This window comes from Chrysoperla carnea, chromosome 4 (assembly GCF_905475395.1).
Source record: "Chrysoperla carnea chromosome 4, inChrCarn1.1, whole genome shotgun sequence".
NCBI classification, from domain to species: Eukaryota; Metazoa; Arthropoda; class Insecta; order Neuroptera; family Chrysopidae; genus Chrysoperla; species Chrysoperla carnea.
Window position 1 is genome coordinate 67,201,465 of NC_058340.1, and position 17,963 is coordinate 67,219,427.

The 17,963-nt window shown below is 29.6% G+C and overlaps 3 protein-coding genes across 3 annotated transcripts; 1 reads left to right on the forward strand and 2 right to left on the reverse strand.

The window, feature by feature from the left end:
- Positions 1-664: 664 nt before the first annotated feature.
- Positions 665-6,385, reverse strand: LOC123297418 (fanconi-associated nuclease 1-like). Its single transcript, XM_044879068.1, has 5 exons — positions 4,203-6,385; positions 3,682-4,000; positions 2,193-2,924; positions 1,902-2,013; positions 665-1,473 (listed from the first exon to the last, which is right to left on the reverse strand). The coding sequence occupies exons 1-5, from the start codon at positions 6,380-6,382 to the stop codon at positions 1,445-1,447; spliced, it is 3,372 nt and encodes a 1,123-aa protein (XP_044735003.1). The 5' UTR covers positions 6,383-6,385; the 3' UTR covers positions 665-1,444.
- Positions 6,386-8,047: 1,662 nt separating this feature from the next.
- On the forward strand, positions 8,048-8,833 carry LOC123298395 (28S ribosomal protein S17, mitochondrial). Its single transcript, XM_044880385.1, has 2 exons — positions 8,048-8,191; positions 8,250-8,833. The coding sequence occupies exons 1-2, from the start codon at positions 8,081-8,083 to the stop codon at positions 8,610-8,612; spliced, it is 474 nt and encodes a 157-aa protein (XP_044736320.1). The 5' UTR covers positions 8,048-8,080; the 3' UTR covers positions 8,613-8,833.
- Positions 8,834-13,053: 4,220 nt separating this feature from the next.
- On the reverse strand, positions 13,054-17,840 carry LOC123297484 (RNA polymerase II subunit A C-terminal domain phosphatase). The gene is made up of 4 exons (XM_044879156.1): positions 17,623-17,840; positions 17,374-17,530; positions 16,259-16,629; positions 13,054-15,181 (listed from the first exon to the last, which is right to left on the reverse strand). The coding sequence occupies exons 1-4, from the start codon at positions 17,838-17,840 to the stop codon at positions 13,699-13,701; spliced, it is 2,229 nt and encodes a 742-aa protein (XP_044735091.1). The 3' UTR covers positions 13,054-13,698.
- Positions 17,841-17,963: the final 123 nt, after the last annotated feature.

Genomic DNA, 17,963 nt, shown 5'->3' on the forward strand with positions numbered 1-17,963 from the left:
AAATTTCTACGTTTCAGCAAATCTCCAAACGAAATAAATGATCCTTTTGAAGTTGATTATATTAGATTTTATTTCAGCTGGGAGTAAGTCTTATATCTTTTCTAATGAGACCAGTTTAAACTATTATACTTCCTTTGCTTCAAAATAATTTAGACATAAAACAACAAAAATTTGAGTTATTTGGGGGCTGGCTTAACATTTTTCAAGATATCGTCTGAATTCGGTTTTACATTTCACTCTCAAAAACGATTTTAAGCGATTACTCTGAAACCAGACCATAGATAATAAATATTTATATTATAATTAGTTGTCTATGAACTAGACGCTTTAGTTTATAAGGTAAATTTGACCGAAAAAACACAAAAATCGGGTTTATTTGTTTATTGGGCGAATACTTTTCGAAATATCGTATGAAATCTGTCCTAGATTTCGTTCTCAAATAGGATTTTAGGCCATATAACTTCGAAACTAAACGCCCAAAAGTCAAATAAACTCTATTTTCGTAAATTTATTGAATATAAAAAATTAAGTCCATTGTTTTAATGGTCAAGGAAGTCAGGGTGAAAAGATTAATATATTCAAACAGAATTAAGTCAATCCGAAAAATAATTTTATTTAAGTTATAAAATTTTATAAAACTATGAAAAAATATAACAATCTTATCAGTCTATATTTCTTAATTGTTATTTTGGCTGCGATTGGTAGAACTGAGCTCTTAGTTTACTGAGTTGATCTATACACACGGCACCCTTATGTATCTTAAGCGCTCAGTTCTTTAAAACGCAGCCAGTAAGTACTTAGAAACTAATATGGTTAGGTCCATTTTTTATAATAGATTATTTTTACTTTTTAATCTTCATTTTTTCTTAACAAGACAGTCCTTATTATAATTAAAAATAACAGTGTTCATTGATCCAAGTAACAGTATTCATGAAGTCCAATAATGACTATATGACACAATTTAAAACTAAATTTATAAAATTATTCGGTGCCGTAACCACATTTTATGAGTCTGGATAAAAACAGCACCGCTAAACATGAAAAGGCACTCTGGTTTTATGAAATACGTTATCTTTCTAACTAACCTTTTATAGATAGATAACGTTTCAATCTAGAGAACTCATTTTCGAAACTCTACTAATTGATACTATTCAAATAAAGTTAATAAAAGTCATAAAACTATTAAAAGGAAATAAATATCTTAAAACTAGAGCTAGACTATTTTCGACCCAATTTAGTTACGGCACTGGAAATTTTCACATATTATGGTAACTTAAAACGACACTATTAGACATTAAAGTGTCCCATTATAAAATCGCAATATGAGCAAGAAAATATATCACATAATTGTAAAAAAAAGATAAACCTATAAAATTTACATTAAAAAAAACTCTTCAAATTATTTAAAACTTTTTTTTTGTACTATCCTTGAACAAAAACATTCTTACTGCGCAATTTTGCTGTATCCTGTAGCTGCAAAAGATATCAAAATATTAAGTAGAAAAAGTTTTATTTATACGACAAAATTGAAACTTCATTAATTTGACGATTTTTTACAAAAACTCTATGCAACAAATAAAAAATAAAAGTTGCAAGTCAAGTGCACATTTTCGATTTTTATTCGACGTTTTAGCCTCAAAATTGACCGAGATATGGAAAGATCGTGCATTTTTTTTGCTCATTCAAGCACGCGCGAAATTATCTTATTTATATTTTCTGCAGTCATAAAATCAGAAGATTCATTTCCAAAAAGCCATCTTCAAAACGAATAATAAGCCGGCTTTATCCTTGTAAATTATTCATGCAGTGGTATTTTTAAGGTGTGATCTAACATATTTAAATCTTCGAAATTAAAAAAGTTTCACTATTTACATTTAGCAAATTTATATTCTGTAACTTACTATGAACATGACATAATTCCGCATCAGCTCCAATGGATAATAAAAATCGTAACCATAATATTTGCTTAGGTCTCAATTTATCATGCTGACCCTTTACTTCGGCAAATTTACACTGTAAAAAAATGAATTATATAGCGTAACAAATTAGAATGCGTGGAAGATATTAACACACATTTGGATTTGGATACCATCAAAGGTTAAGTTAAAGTAGGCACATGCGTACAGGCGCTAATTATTGAAACTGCCTACGCCCGAAGAGTGCGTTAAAGATTAATCAAAAATTATAAATACCTTTTTCGTACGAGTATTCCATAAAATTATATCAGGAAATCCAGCTCGATAAGTACCATGTTCTTCAATTAATTTTCGTAACATTTTCACCAAAACTTCCCGATTAATAGATTTCACGAACGTCATTAACAATTGCACATCGGCAAGCGTAGATGGTGTCATATAATTTAATATTTTATCCAACATTCTTTGGAGCTGCATTTCAAATTCTTTCTCGTCCCAATTTTCTATCTCACTCAATCGAACATCAATAACATCTTTACGATTAGTATAAAACCATCTTGAAAACATATCCAAAGGTCGACTTTGTATCGGTGAAATAAACGTATTTGGCACATAATACTCGTAAATTATATCCCAAAACAGCAGTTCAAATAACGTTGATAATAGAGAGCCCTCACAATGGATACCATCTTCGTAGTCTAAATATTTCTTATAATAATTTATGGCAACTTCTTCAACGCTACTGTAACTTTGACCATTATCATCTTTGGATTTATACATTTTTTTCCGTCCAGATATATTATTTGGTACTTCAACAGCCCAAACTGTTATAGACGGAAATCGATCGCATGGCAATTGTAATTTTAATTTCTGTAACTCGTCTTTGTGTTCATCGCTTACTTTTTTCGATTTTAAAAATGATTGTATTTCATCGTTAAAATATATTTGAGTGAGTTTGTTATTTTTATGTTCGTCTATTTTAGCAATGTCCATAAATTCGTGGACAGCCTGAAAAAAATAATAATTTTAATCAAAACTCACATTCAATTATTTTTATATTCTTAGCAATATGTTCTTAGCCACTCCTTCGGTTGGGGAATAGGGGTAAACAGGGTGGACTATTTTAACCTATTAAGACTAATAGTTCGTTTTGTAGTTAGCCAATAAAAAAATAATGTAACAAAAGTTACAGAGTTTGATGGGGAACATCATGTTCTGACATCAGATTGGACCTAATTCTCTGGGTTGCTTTAATAGTAAATTTAGATCCTAAAACATAAGAGATACAATGACACTTTAAATTAGAAAGTTAATCCTCATAAAAAAAACTTTTTTATTTTAATCATTTTTTTGAAAACCGTAAGTTTTAGGAAGAAATACAACCAGGTCCGTAACTAGGGCATGACCTAGGAAGCACAAAAATTTGAAAAGTATGGCCCAAATTTAGTATAATTACATACTTGGTTTATCAAAATTGTATAAAAAAATTATTTAAGGTGTTCATCTATCTATTACCAGTTATGCAATAGAGTGAGCTTTTTATTGAGCCTGAAAACCTTACTCAAGTTTAATGCCTGTGTAAAATGTACGCCTATACACATAATATTACGTTACATTTTTTGCTTTAAGGATTTTTATCCATAAAACTTATTTTTAGAGTTTCAAGCATATATCAACTTAAAAAAAACACCCTGTATAATCAGATAGTTAGAAAGAAGAGATTAAAGCTCTCAACAAAAACCAATAAATTTAGGAATTGACTTACCTTATTTATATCTAAATTTTTCAATATCATCAATTTTTCTTTTAACCATTCAGTTTTTTTGTGTGTGCGAAAAAGATCTTGTGCTAATAAAGCATCCAAAATTTGAAGAGCATGCATATTTTTTAATTCGCTAGTATGAAAATTTTGTTGTAAAAGTGCTTCTAGTAATAATTCATCTGCCATCTTATTATTGCCCTCAGATGAACTTGATGGTTTTTTTATTTCTTGTTTTAATATAGGAATGCCTTCAGATAAAATACGAACTATACAATTACTAGATGAAAATTTTCTCAAGAATGATGGTTTTTCTTTTATTTTTCTGTAATAAAGATACAAAATTAAATTTTACGGAAATACAATTTAAAACAAGTGAAAACAAACAATTGACTTAATTATATTATTATTTATAAGTTAATTTATTTAGGCATAGAAAAACAAATGTTTTCGACTTGTATATGACTCATCCCTAACTTTTTGTTTTAAGAAAATGTCCGAAAATCTACTAATAACGTCTACTGTACCTGGAAAATATATCATTACGAATACATGATTCATACTTGAGGAAAGCCCTTAAAATAATTATCATTGCTGTATTATTATCCTTATTTTCTATTGCACTTAAAAGTTGTTCATATTGTAAACGGTTTTCTTCATAATCAGAAAATTCTTCTTCATTTTCAAACAATTTCGGACAGTCAATTTGAAATGTTATACGATTTTCAATCGGTTTTCGTAAAAATTCAAACAGAAAACGATGCATCTCTTGTGGCGTCTTATTTTCCGTAATTCCAAACAACAAATGAACTCTATGCATACATCCAATAAATGAATCGGTTAATTTTACACAAACACCCAATACCTTACATATATCTTTTTTTAACTTTTCCTCAGGATTACCGAACATTAATTTTTGATTTTTTGTATTTTTTATAATTCGTTGAATAACTCCTTCTCGTTTTTTACTCTCCGATTTTATTTTATATAATTTCATAATATCTTTTAATTCGGGTGCGCTTAGTAACTCTAATAAATTTTCAAGATTTACATTCGAAGTATTTGTATCAAGGAAATTATTTGAACTTAATTTTTGTATTAATGTCGACATTTCTGTTGGATCTAAATCAATCGATAATTTTGTATCGTTTCGTAAATTTTCCATACGATACCACATGAATTTACGATAATATAATCGTATACAGATTTTTCGTTCTTTTAAAGAGAAAGTTTTTAAATTTTCCAATGTTTTCTTTTGATTTTCATTCAATAATAATTTTAATTCTTTATGATTGAAAATATAACTGAGCATATAATGAAAATGGCGCATAAAACTATCATAATTAACGTTTTCATCATCGCCATTTTCCGATTTTGATGGTGAAGTATTTAGCCCTTTCCTTGGCGAGGTATTTAACCCTTTCCTTGGCGAAGTATTTACCCCTCTCCTTGGTGAAGTATATACTCCCTTCCTTGGTGAGGTATATATCCCTTTTCTTGGTGAAGTATATACGCCTTTTCTTGGCGTGGTATTTACCTCCTTTCTTACCGAAGTAACTACCCCATTTCTTTCTTCTATCGAAGTGGAATTTGTAGATTTCGGGGATTCTGAGGTTGATGGAACATTTCCTTGTTTGTTGTTTTCAAAGTTTAAATAATTTTCTGATTCGCTATCTTTTCTATTTGTTACGCTTAACGATTTTTCTGAAGTATTTTCTAATCTTTTCCTGCTTTCTACACTAATTGAATTTGTTGAAGATTCGGGAATTAACGTAAAATTTTCGAAATTGATGTTATTTAGTGTATTTTCATTATCGTTAATAACAGTTTCATTTCGGGTGGAAATGTTTTTGAAAATATCTCTACGAACAGATATAAAAGGTTTATAATTCGTATTACATTCTGTACTTAACGTGCTTGTAGAATTTTCAGATGTAGAAATATTTTCCTCCTTTCTTATCGAACTTCTAGAATTTGAACATTCTGGGTTTAATAGAAATCTTTCTTGTTTTTCGGCTTCATTGAATTTTTTAACTTCCAAAGTACCCAATTTTGATGACGAAATATTTTCTACTTTACTAGTTTTTACACACAATTTTTCTAATTCGATATTCAACGGAATGTTTTCTACTTTACTAATTTCAACACTCGTTTTTTCTGAACTGGGAGATTCGATACTTGACGAAATATTTTCTACTTTACTAGTTTCAACATTTGATTTGATATTCGACGAAATATTTTCTAATTTACTTGTTTTAACATTCGACTTTTCTAAATCTGATGGAGTTGTAGCTTTTGAACACTCTCCATACAGAGCAGGATTTTCTCGTTTCCTTTTTTCAATGAAAGAACTATTTTCTCGACTGTTGAAAAAACTGTTTGGTTTTGAAGGCTCCTTACCCAGCGGAGCAAAGAAACTTTTTTGTTTTAAAGATTTTTCACTCAGCGGTGTATTTAATTGTTTTCTACCTTCTGAGGATGCTGAATTTGTAGATTTTGAATATTCTTCAATTTGAGCAGAATTTTCTCCTTTTTTTGAAGATTTTTTACTCGAACCAAGATTTTTCTGCTTTCGATTTTCTAACCTCGTTGAACGTTTAGATTTTGGAAGTTCTTCGTTCAATGAAGTTTTGGACTTTAAACTAGGTGAAAAATCATTATCATTATCTGACTCCGAAGATAAAATCTCTGTTATATCATATTTCATATAAACCTGTTCAGTTTTAATTTCGTTTTTAACCACACTATTCACTTGTTTTTTCAATTTAGATTTTTTCGAACGCAATAATTTCTGATTACCATTTTGAGTCGTTTTCAAATTATCTTCCTTCAATTTTTTTGATCTAACATTTTTATTTACTTCAGGTAACTTTATTTTAGTTTCATCGAAGTCTTGATTGAGTTTAGATTTTTCCGATGAAGATAATTCATTATTTCCATTTGTTTCAGTATTAAACTGAATCGTGTACAAATTATTCGATTTTCCCGATAATTTAACGTTCCCATTAACTTGATCACTTTCTATGTCGGGGCTAGTAGAGTCCTGGTTATGTTTTGGTTTTAACGAAGGGGACAATTCAATATTTCCATTTAAATTTTCATTTACTTCAGTTTTTATTAGAATTGCATTCAAATTATTGTCTACATTTTCACTAGACACTTTTTTGGAGTTTGAAACACTACCATTCACCGCACTTTTTGAAGATTCTTGATTGAGCTTTGATTTTTTCGATGGTGATAATTTGATATAATCCTCTTTTGTTAAATCAATTGTATCCGTTATCGTATTATTTTTTGTACGTTTCAACATTAATTTACGATGCATTATACGTTTATCACTTTTTGTCATTCGAAACAAGGTATCAATTTTGGTTTGTTTTAATTCGGACATAACTATGGGAAAATCAAAAAGGATCAGATCCTTTCTGACTAAAATTAAAACACAAAATATAACTTAATAAAATAATATATATACATTTAATCATGAAAAGTTAATTTTCATAAGAAAATTGGCGGGAAATTAGCCATTTTGAAGGCCAGGAAAACTCAAGCTGACGTTGACCACAGACTAACAAAAATATAGACTCCTGACAAATTTCACATAAATAAAGACGGATTCGTTAGTCTATTATATAGAGATCAAGAAGACTAGAAAAGAGGAGAGAAAACTCTGGATTTTGAGTGGACTCATATTCGTTGTGTGCGTAGTCATGGTGGGGATAATAAAATCGATGCCAGCGCTTTAAGTGAAAAATTTTGGAGATAAAGTGGGCTGTTATGACTAATTTGCAATTATTTACATGTTAATGATATAGAAACTGTCAAATTAAAATGATTGAAAAACACTAATTAATTAAACTTAATGCATTAAAAATTGTGAAAATAAGAAATCAAATTGTACAAATATTATTTTTCAAATGTTAATTATCGTAATTATTTATTTAAATTTGTGAAACAAGAATATTAAATTTTAAATGTAAGTTTTCAATGCAATCCACACAATTATATATGCATCCATTAATTCTATAATTAAAGTAGTGTATCGTTGTCATGGAAACGAAATTCACGCTCGGAGCGAATACGCCCGTCACTTGTATATCGTGTATCTGAATTTGGCAGCGCTGACTAAATCGCTGTTTATATTGAGGGGGCTTGATATATCAGGGGCAATTTTACTAGCCATACAAATTTGAGAATTGTGAGAGGGGATTCCATTGGAATAATACGTGCACTCTGATGAGTGCAAGCTGTTTTTCAAAGATTTTGTTATACTTCTTTCTTCTAATAGTTCTTTATAATAGTCCTATTCATTTATCTATGCTATTTTGTTATCTGTCTATATTTTAAAGTCTGTGACTTTGACAGATAAAAACTTAGGTTAAAGTTTCTAAGAATAAATACAGAAATGGCAACAAGCAGATCATTTTTGGTATTAGGACAATGTGTTCCATGTATAAAACAAAATGCATCGAAATTTCGAGTAAAACGATTAGAGTTAGATAAAAATTTATTAATGGTAAATTATAATCCATCCAGTTTTCATAACATTTATTAACATAACCTAATTATTTCAGTATTTTCGAAAAGATGAATACATTTACGCTCACGATCCAGAAAAAAAATGTAAAACTGGTGATGTTGCATTAATTAAAGAATTACCAAAGAAAATGACACGGTTAATTACCCATACCGTTTTGGATATCGTTCATCCGTTGGGTGATATAACAGATCCAATAACTGGTAAAAAGGTAGTTGTGGGTAAATATAGAGATGATATTGCTGAAGTGAATCAAATGTATGGAGAATCACCAGATGGTTTTAAATACGATAAGGCACCAGAGAGAGGATGGCAAGAAGATAAAAAAGATTTTACGCATCGTGAAACTTACATTAAATATCATAATTTTGAAAATGATGATCAACCATACGCTGTTTAATATTTTATACTTTAGTTTTTTTTCTTTGTAGTTAAATATTTTGTTTGTGTTTTATAAATATCGTTTAAATAAAATGTATAGACCAAAATATCAGTACCAAATTTATATATTGCTAGCAGTTATCCGCCCGCTTCGCTGAGTATTTCCACCCTTAAAAGTTATGGAGTAAAACAAAAAGTTAGTAAAGAATTAAGTATGTGAAAGGCGCTAATTAATTTACATCAAGTCATAAAGTTGAAAAATTCGATTTTTTTGGTAACACAGATTTAATAGATTGAATCAAATTTGATCCAATCAATTTGAAATTTTGTTTAAACCCACTAATTTTGGGTCAGTCTTTTCAGCTGTGATGTCAGTTTTTCGCTAGTTATCACTTATGTACTTAATTCCGGGACCAGGGTTCCACATTCTGGAATCTTATTAGAGCTAGGTTAATTTTGATCACAAATTTGAAAAGTATGACCCAAATTTAGTAGGATTACATACTTGGTTTATCAAAATTGGATAAAATTTGGATGTGATAGAGCAAAATTAAATTTTTTGGATTTTGATGACGTCATAAAGTTAAAAAATTCGATTTTTTTGATTACTCAGCCAAATTTGTTCCGATTTTATTGGAATTTTTTTTGAAACCCACTAATTTTGGGTCAGTCTTTTCAGCTGTGATATCAGTTTTTCGCTAGCTATCACCTATATGCTTAATTCCGGGACCAGGACTCCAAATTCTTAAAACCTATTATAGCTAGATTAATTTTGATCACAAATTTGAAAAGTATGACCCAAATTTAGTAGGATTACATACTTGGTTGATCAAAATTGGATAAAATTTGAATGTGATAGAGCAAAATTAAATTTTTTGGATTCTGATGACGTCATAAAGTTAAAAAATTCGATTTTTTTGATAACACAGGCAAATATGATCCGATCTTTGAATAATTGTACAAATGTCAATATCAACGGACTGTAATTTTTCGTATACTTACACAGTTAATTTCATGCTTGTTTAAAAACTTTCATACGTGCGCCCCTTTGTAATCTCGCGTCTGTAGAAATGTGCCTATCTGGACACTCTTATGGATAATCCACTTCTTCCCTTCTCTGAATCTCAACAAATTATGGATGTCTCACAAATTTCTATCCTTTATAAAAATGGATTTCCAAAATGTGAAAAAACACTGACTTTTCGACTATTATGATAAGAACTCAAAAAAAAACAATGTATGAATGAAATCTTTGTGTTTTTTATTAATCGTTACTAAGTATGTTTTTCTGTACACAGCTTTAAACAATGCTGAAAGAACTGAATTTTATAATTTGAAATGTATACTATTTTTATGAATAAGTATTTACAATTATTGTATATTTATTTATAAATGAAAAATAAAATATTTTGAACTTTTACATAAGAACAAATCACAATTTTTTATTTTATAATTATTCAAGGGCTCTAAGAACCAGTGATGAATTTAAGTTTGCCATAAACAGATTCTAGAAATCGTCTAACTTTTCCCGATCTCACTATAAATCCTCCATAGTTTTGTAAATAAAGAAATTTTTTAATTTGTTTCATTAAAAAATAAGTCTCATTTCTTATTGAAATAAATACCAAAAAATTTCTAAAATAGATAAAATTGGTTGTGAAAATTGGATAAACCCAAAAAAATATTTATTAAAGATTTCAGATAAAGCCACTACGTACTAAGGATACTTCGACTTGCAGGGTAAATAAACGCGTTGATATTATTGAATATTAAATTCATCAATGGCCCCCTCTTTTATTAAAAATGTTCTCAAGTATTTTTGTAAAATTCTTATTATTTAAATTACGTAACATTAATTAAATTTGTAAGATTAAGTAACAAGGAAAAAACGAATTTAAATACATTATTTGTGATTAATGGATTTGTCCAGCAAAATTTAACATTAACAAATTTACAATATAGACATTTTTTCTTGCATAAAAATTAAACTTTTGTTTGACCTTAAACTTACTGACAAACAATCGGTGCAAAATTTTACAGGCGTGCACGTGTCCTTAAAACATGCTGGACGAGTCCATTAAATACTTTAATACTTAATTATGTTAGTAAAAAAAAACGTCATTTAAAGCTAAAGAACATTTATGAATTGGCTGTAAAAAAAACTTGATTAAAAGGAACTAACAAGTGATTTTATAAGAATAAATAATAAATAAAATAGTAAAATTAGAAACACGTTGATTTTTTTTTTAATTTATTTGTCTACACGTACTTAGAATATAACGCATGCATTCTAAAGTCTTGCTGTTTTAAGCGAAACGTTGTACGAGCTTTAATTTTCACCAATATAAAATTAAATGTCTATGACGGAAAAAATGTTGTATCTTTGATATTTGGCACAGTTGTTTATTTGGTTGTAACAACTTCATATCGAAAAATCGACTAAGGACCATAAAACTCAAATAAAAGTTGTAGCTGAAGTAATTATACACATTTTCGTATTTTAATCGACTTTTAAGCTTTAAAATTGACTTTCAGCTTCAAAATTGACCGAGATATGCCAATTTTTAAGATCGTGCAATTTTTTTTGTACATTCAAGCACTCACGAAATCCTCTTATTTAAATTGCCTGCAGTCAACTTTATATAAAAAATAATATTAACTAAAAGATACCATAGACAGCACTGTAATGACGGTTGAAGAGGGTATAAATATCTACCTTCATGGTATTAACAAACAAATAATCATAGAACATACAATCATTCACAAATCTAGTTCGTAAGTCAGAAGTAATTAAGTAGAAATTCTCTTTTCTTCCCTTTAATTATATGTTCTAAGATAATGTTTACACCCTCCTCAACCGCATTACAGTTTTTTTTAACCCTCCAAAAAAGGGGTTTGAGCTACACTCTCTCGATTTTTTACAACCAAATAAACAACTGTAAGATGCAACACTTTTTTCTTTATTTGTATTACTATGATTTTTTTATTATTTTATTAATAATTGTACTATAATATACAGTGTGTCCCCGGATAGAGGTAACTATACATGTAAATTTTCTTATTTTGCTTTTTTTCTTAAAATGCAAAATAAGGAAATTTACAAGTATAGTTACCTCTATCCGGGGACACACTATATAATCTTTAGTCAAGCTTTTGTATTCTATACAAAGACCTAGAAATGGTTCTAAAATCCAAACAAAACGTTTAATCTTTTGAATTTTAAACAATCATAACATTTGAAATGATCTAATTAAGTTGTCTGAATTTCAAAGCTGCGTACAACGCTTAATATATAATACAATTCGAAAAAAAATTACAATTTTAATATCAATTAACTTAATCAGAAAAACATGATAAAATTATTTTAATAAATAACGACAAAAAATCAATTTATAAAATAACAATATTTTAGTTCTTCGCTCATAGTTTTAAAATCAATTCAATCAAATTTTACAAAATGTAAAAGTTTTCATAATTTTTTCTTGTTTTTTTTAATGGACTGGAATGTAATTTTATCTAAGATTATTTTTTATAATTTTGATTTAATCGAATTTTAAATACTACTGTAAGAAATGAAGATGGATAAAGATCAAAAGTTTTTGCAATTCTATGGAACGATCTGAGTTTTTCATGGAATCTATATTGATTAGAAAGTGAGCTTTGACAAGGCGCTTAGAAGTTCGCCCAAGGTGAAAATTGTCACGAGACAAAAATATTTGACCAAATTTCATTATATTTCAGCAGATTTAGTTTGGGTAAACTTCAAAGCGCGCGAATGTCACGTTTTCTAATCAATATGACTATTTTACACACTCATACGAACATTTTGAGTACGATCCCATAAAAAATCATATTGTTCCCTGGAATTGTAACCTTAAATGCTTCATTTTCTACAGTATATGTTGGTCTAGACAATCCGAGAAAATTACCACAGAAACTTTAAAATAGTGAAGATGTCCTCTGAGAGTATGAATTCAAACTTTTATATTTTAAGGCAATAGGGTATTATCGTTGGTCAAAAATAAATCACGAAATTTTTAAAAAAGTTAAAATTTATGTAAAAATATACTTAAATATTCTGATTTCGAGTCATAAAAGCACTTTTTTCTTTTAAATATTAAAATAAAAAATCGTAATTTTTAAACTGTATATCACGTGACCTAAAACGCGGGTAAGCCCTGCTGTGATGTCATATCGGTATGAGTCATAGGCCATCAGTTAGTTCAGTGTAGACAGTTGGGTATAATATATACATAGATAAATATTTATATTTATATTATAATCAGATGTCTATGAATATATCTGTCAAAATTATTGTGTTATTTCGTATAGTGAAACCCATATTACGTCATCAAATTGGATGCCCGCGTTTTTGACAGTTTAAAAAAGGTTTAAAATTTAATTTAAGTTTTTGGCAAGAAAGCGTGTGTATTTTTCCGAAATAAATTTTTGGTGGCTTTTTATTAGCAATATCAACATTTTGAAGTACTTTTTCAAAAATAGTGGAATACCCTATTACTTTAACCTTAATCACCACCACTAATCTGCCTTTAACTGTCAAAAACTATCTGAATCAATGTTTAAAAAAAATATTTTTTTCAAAAGACAGCCAAAACGTGCATCGTGAATTCTCTAATTTATATTCACAAAGAACTCTTAAGCTATTTTCAAAATAAATACTAGAGGAAATCATTAAAATATTTGTTAGCTATTAAACTAAAAGTATTTTCTTGGTTCGTTTAGACCGACGATTTTAAAACGGCTTACCAGAGCCTAATAGCGATAAAGCGTTTTTTAGAGTTGCCAGAATTGATTACATTAACGTGCAAGTCCAAAAATTTATCCACATTTTTAAGCGTCCTATTCATCTGGCAACAATGGTCTTATTAACAATGTACAATAACTGGAACTTAACGTATCTATAAAACTAGATTTATCTATTTTCAACAATTCCAAAGATTTTTTTTAGAAGAATAAAGTGTCCAAGTATCAAAATTTTAATGCATAAAAAAATAGTTTTTTTTTTGTAAACTTTGTTCACTTTGTCTCTAAATGTGCAATTTTCGAAAACACTAAAAAAAATCGATAAAATTTGTACTGAACATTTAATTATTTGACAAAAATTCCCGTTCAAGTGCTGCACCCATCATATTCCAATCGCCATCATCAATTTCATCAGCCGGTTCGACACTACCCTCACTGTTTGAATCTTGGCCCATATCCAAATCACTTGATAATTCCTCGCCCCGACGAAATTTTGCACTAGGAAATTCATCAACAGTACTTTCATCACCTTCTTCTACCACACTATCGTCAAAATTGCGTGGCCGTTTTCGCCAACCTTTTGGATGTTCCTCTGAAAGTGATTCATCAGATGTACTACTTTCTTTATCAGTGTCGCTAGCTTTTTTTAAGTCGCGTAATATTTTCTCTTGCGTATTTTCTTCGGTGATTGCATCAATTTCAATTTGTTTTGGTTTTTTATCGCTTTCGCCATCACTTTCACTTTCATCATCGTCTAAAATGTCTTCAACCTCACGATCCATGTCAGCAATATCATCACTAGAGAATGACATTAGAGGATTTATTGTATCCATAAAACGTCCACTAGGTGTACGCTTTCGTACTCCTGGTTTTCCTCCTTCTTCGTAGCTCGGTACATGTTCCGGGCTGCTGCAATGTGGAGGAGGATGTCGGTTTTTTGACGGTTTATTGCTTAAAGGGTATAATTTTTCATCAGCTTTATCCCAAGATTCAGCGCATGTCCACAACCAATCGGGTGTAACAATGAACAAACCTTTTTTTCTACGTCCCGCATTTACTTTAGCGGTTCCAGATCGTACGGCAACTAAATGTGTTGTGTCCGGTTGTAAATCTTGCGTTACTTCAGCTCCTAAACTACGTGCTACCAGGTACGCTTTTGAATTTTCTAAACGTATATGAGTTTGTACAAGTCCACTAAACACTAATTTTGTTCCTAACAGTACTTTACTACGCACAGTTGGTATTACTGATTTAAGATCGGGTACATTACCCGATTCCATACGATCGTAACTTTCGTAAAATGCTTTATGGATTTTTGCTAAAATTTTTTCTAATGATTGTAGATAATTATCCGGATCTTTAATTTCAATTACATCATCTTTAGTTTCTGAACCATTCGTTACTTTTACTTCTTCAGTTTCAGATTTTTTTTCAGCTTCACTTTCTGAACTTTTTGTTTCTGTGCTCCCATCTTTTTCATTATCCGCTGGCTCGTCATTTTCTTTTGGCTTGTCATTTTCTGCTGGCTTGTCATTTTCTGCTGGCTTGTCATTTTCTGTTGACTTTTCATTTTCTGTTGAATTTTCATTTTCAGATTTTTCTGATTTTGTATTTTCTGTTTCACTGGAAGCTGTAATTTTTGATAAATCTATACCATCTTGATTATCGGCCTCGTGCTTGTCTAGCCCTGGTGGAGCATTTATATCACCGGTATGTTGGAAAAAATGGTATGGTTTAACGTGAATTAAATTTGATGCGTATGACCAAACATCCTCACGATCGTCTATGATGCACACCATATTGTCTCCGCATGGAAATAATGCCCTAATTATATAAAAAATTTCGTTAAATACTAGCAGAAAAATTAAAAAAACTTGTCAGCAATAGAGCTCTATTGTTAGGGTCATATTTTCACCTCATTTACAAGCTTCTTATTATTGGATGCTTTTTATTAAATTAGGATTTTAGTCTTTTCTAATGGACTCTAATCTTTTCTAATTTTCTAATGGTTTGGAGGGTTGTAGAGGTACACAAAAAGAACCTTAAAAGTCGCAAAAAAATATGATATTACGTCATAAAATAGGGAGAGGGGACATTCGTTAGTCACTTTTTGAGACTATCTAACATACATAAAAATTTTCTTTTAATTTTGAGTTGCTTTAACTAGATTCCAAACGATATGAGATAGAATAACACTTTAAATAGGGTATTCCACTATTTTTGAAAAAGTACTTCAAAATGTTGATTTTGCTAATAAAAAGGCACCAAAAATTTATTTCGGAAAAATACACACGCTTTCTTGCCAAAAACTTAAATTAAATTTTGAACCTTTTTTAAACTGTCAAAAATCGGTATCACTATATGAAATAACACAAATAAGTTTGACAGATATATTCATAGACATCTGATTATAATATAAATATAAATATTTATCTATGTATATATTATACCCAACTGTCTACACTGATCTAACTGATGGTCTATGACTCATACCGATATGACATCACAGCAGGGCTTACCCACGTTTTAGGTCACGTGATATACAGTTTAAAAATTACGATTTTTTATTTTAATATTTAAAAGAAAAAAGTGTTTTTATGACTCGAAATCGGAATTTTTAAGTATATTTTTACATAAATTTTAACTTTTTTCAAATTTCATGATTTATTTTTGACCAACGATAATACCCTATTAGAAAGGTAATCTTCATAAAAAACTAACAATTTTGTTTAAAAGGTTTTTTCGACACTAAGTTAGCCTACATACAACTGTTCAAACATGTAGCTCAATTTAAAGAGTCCGTGAAGGTACGCAAAAGTTTTAGAAACGTCGAAAAAACGGTTTTATCCCAGGAATCTCCTTCCTTTGGGCTGAAAAGGGCGTGTTATATATATTACTTACTTTAAATTTGCTGTTTTACTCGTTGGATCAAAACATTCATCTCTGGATAAAATTCGATGTGAAAAATATTTGCCATCTTGATCTAAAAACATTGCAATCATATGCGCATAATTTCGTGCACCAAATGTACATATGTGCAACTCGAACAATGACGACATATTCTTTAAAAAATTATGTGTGCCTGGACGTAGTCGTGTATGATACCATGGTGATTTTGGACCGTACAATTGAAAATGATAGACATCTTTAATATTTGCAGGTATATTATCATTCGTTGTATGTATTAATGTTTGATCTAAATCCACCAGAAGTACTAATTTACGATCTCGAAGTAACCGTTCGTTATCCGCTTGACCCAATTTTTGTGCTTGCTGTTAAAACAAAAATATATTTATTAGACCATGTATATGAAATATACATAGTATATTAAGTTTAGTCCCAAGTTTGTAACGCTTAAAAATATTGATGCTATAAAAAAAAATTTGGTTTAGGTGTTCATAGAATCACCTAATTAGTCCATTTCCGTATGTTTGTCTGTCTGTCATCTGTCGTCTGCCCGTCTGTCACCACGATTACTCAAATACGAAAAGAGATATCAAGCTGAAATTTTTATAGTGTGCTTAATACATAAAAAGTGAGGTCGAGTACGTAAATGAGCAACATAGGTCAATTGGTTCTTGGGTCCGTAGGATCCATCTTGTAAACCGTTAGAGAAATAACAAAAGTTTAAATGTAAAAAATGTTCCTTATAAAAAAATAAACAACTTTTGTTTGAAACATTTTCTTGTAAAATCACTGTTTACCCACGAGGGCGCTAATTAGATGCAAATTTGGTAGTATGCAATTTTTGTAACCTTCAAAGTGTAATTTGACTGGATAATATTTTATAGGGTTTTTGGATTGTGAATTTTGACATTTTCCTTCAACTTAACGACTCCAATTAATCGGAATTGAAATGGGAAAACAGAATGAAATTGCAGTAACATTTTAGAGCACCAATATCATTTTCTCATGTTTTATTCAACTTAGCTTTATCTTTCGAAGGGTTTGATTCATTGTACACTAAAATAAAGTGTCAGTTGTTTGCATTAGCCCCAGACAAAATTTCCACCTACCTCCTCACTGACTTTAAGCTCAGGTACCGAATGTACCATCGGCACCGATGCAACCAACGTTCTCATATCTTCTTTTCGTAAATCGGCCCCACATTCTGCGCACATATCTTTCATAACAGTTGGATGCGAACATTCTTTTAACTCAAATAAAGGTCCACTAAAATATGAAAAATATAATAAAAAATTTAATTAAACCTTTTTAAATAATGATTAATAGCGCATTCTATTAATAAAAATAGTCAATTATACCCAGAATGCACGACATCTCCTTCCTGTGCAACAATTCGATGAACTGTACCTGCTTGAGATGCTTTTAATTTCTTTAAATCAGTTTTATTATCCGAAACAACATCATAAAGTAATATAACTCTTCCAATTGATATGGCATTGCCTTCTTTCACTTTCCATTTTATTATTTTTATTGATTTTTCTGTCGGCAGCGTTATGACGATTATTTTTTCGGCCATTTTAAACGGAAATATTTATTTGCCTCCAACACAAAATACTGACCGATGATTGGATTAATTTGTGCGCATGTCTGTTTAATGTTGTTTGATATTAAAAATGTCATTTTTAAATTTGTCAACATA

What these genes read in the sequence shown, in the direction of transcription:
- LOC123297418 (XM_044879068.1), bottom strand. Translation starts at nt 6,382, where the DNA reads ATGAAATATGATATAACAGAGATTTTATCTTCGGAGTCAGATAATGAT. An exon ending in AAAATTTAGATATAAATAAG is followed by an intron (nt 2,925 to 3,681) that starts GTAAGTCAATTC and finishes TATTTTTTTCAG; the next exon opens with GCTGTCCACGAATTTATGGA. An exon ending in GGAATTATGTCATGTTCATA is followed by an intron (nt 1,474 to 1,901) that starts GTAAGTTACAGA and finishes TATCTTTTGCAG; the next exon opens with CTACAGGATACAGCAAAATT.
- LOC123298395 (XM_044880385.1), top strand. Translation starts at nt 8,081, where the DNA reads ATGGCAACAAGCAGATCATTTTTGGTATTAGGACAATGTGTTCCATGT. An exon ending in TAGATAAAAATTTATTAATG is followed by an intron (nt 8,192 to 8,249) that starts GTAAATTATAAT and finishes TAATTATTTCAG; the next exon opens with TATTTTCGAAAAGATGAATA.
- LOC123297484 (XM_044879156.1), bottom strand. Translation starts at nt 17,840, where the DNA reads ATGGCCGAAAAAATAATCGTCATAACGCTGCCGACAGAAAAATCAATA. An exon ending in AGCTTAAAGTCAGTGAGGAG is followed by an intron (nt 16,630 to 17,373) that starts GTAGGTGGAAAT and finishes TTGTTTTAACAG; the next exon opens with CAAGCACAAAAATTGGGTCA. An exon ending in AGTAAAACAGCAAATTTAAA is followed by an intron (nt 15,182 to 16,258) that starts GTAAGTAATATA and finishes TTATATAATTAG; the next exon opens with GGCATTATTTCCATGCGGAG.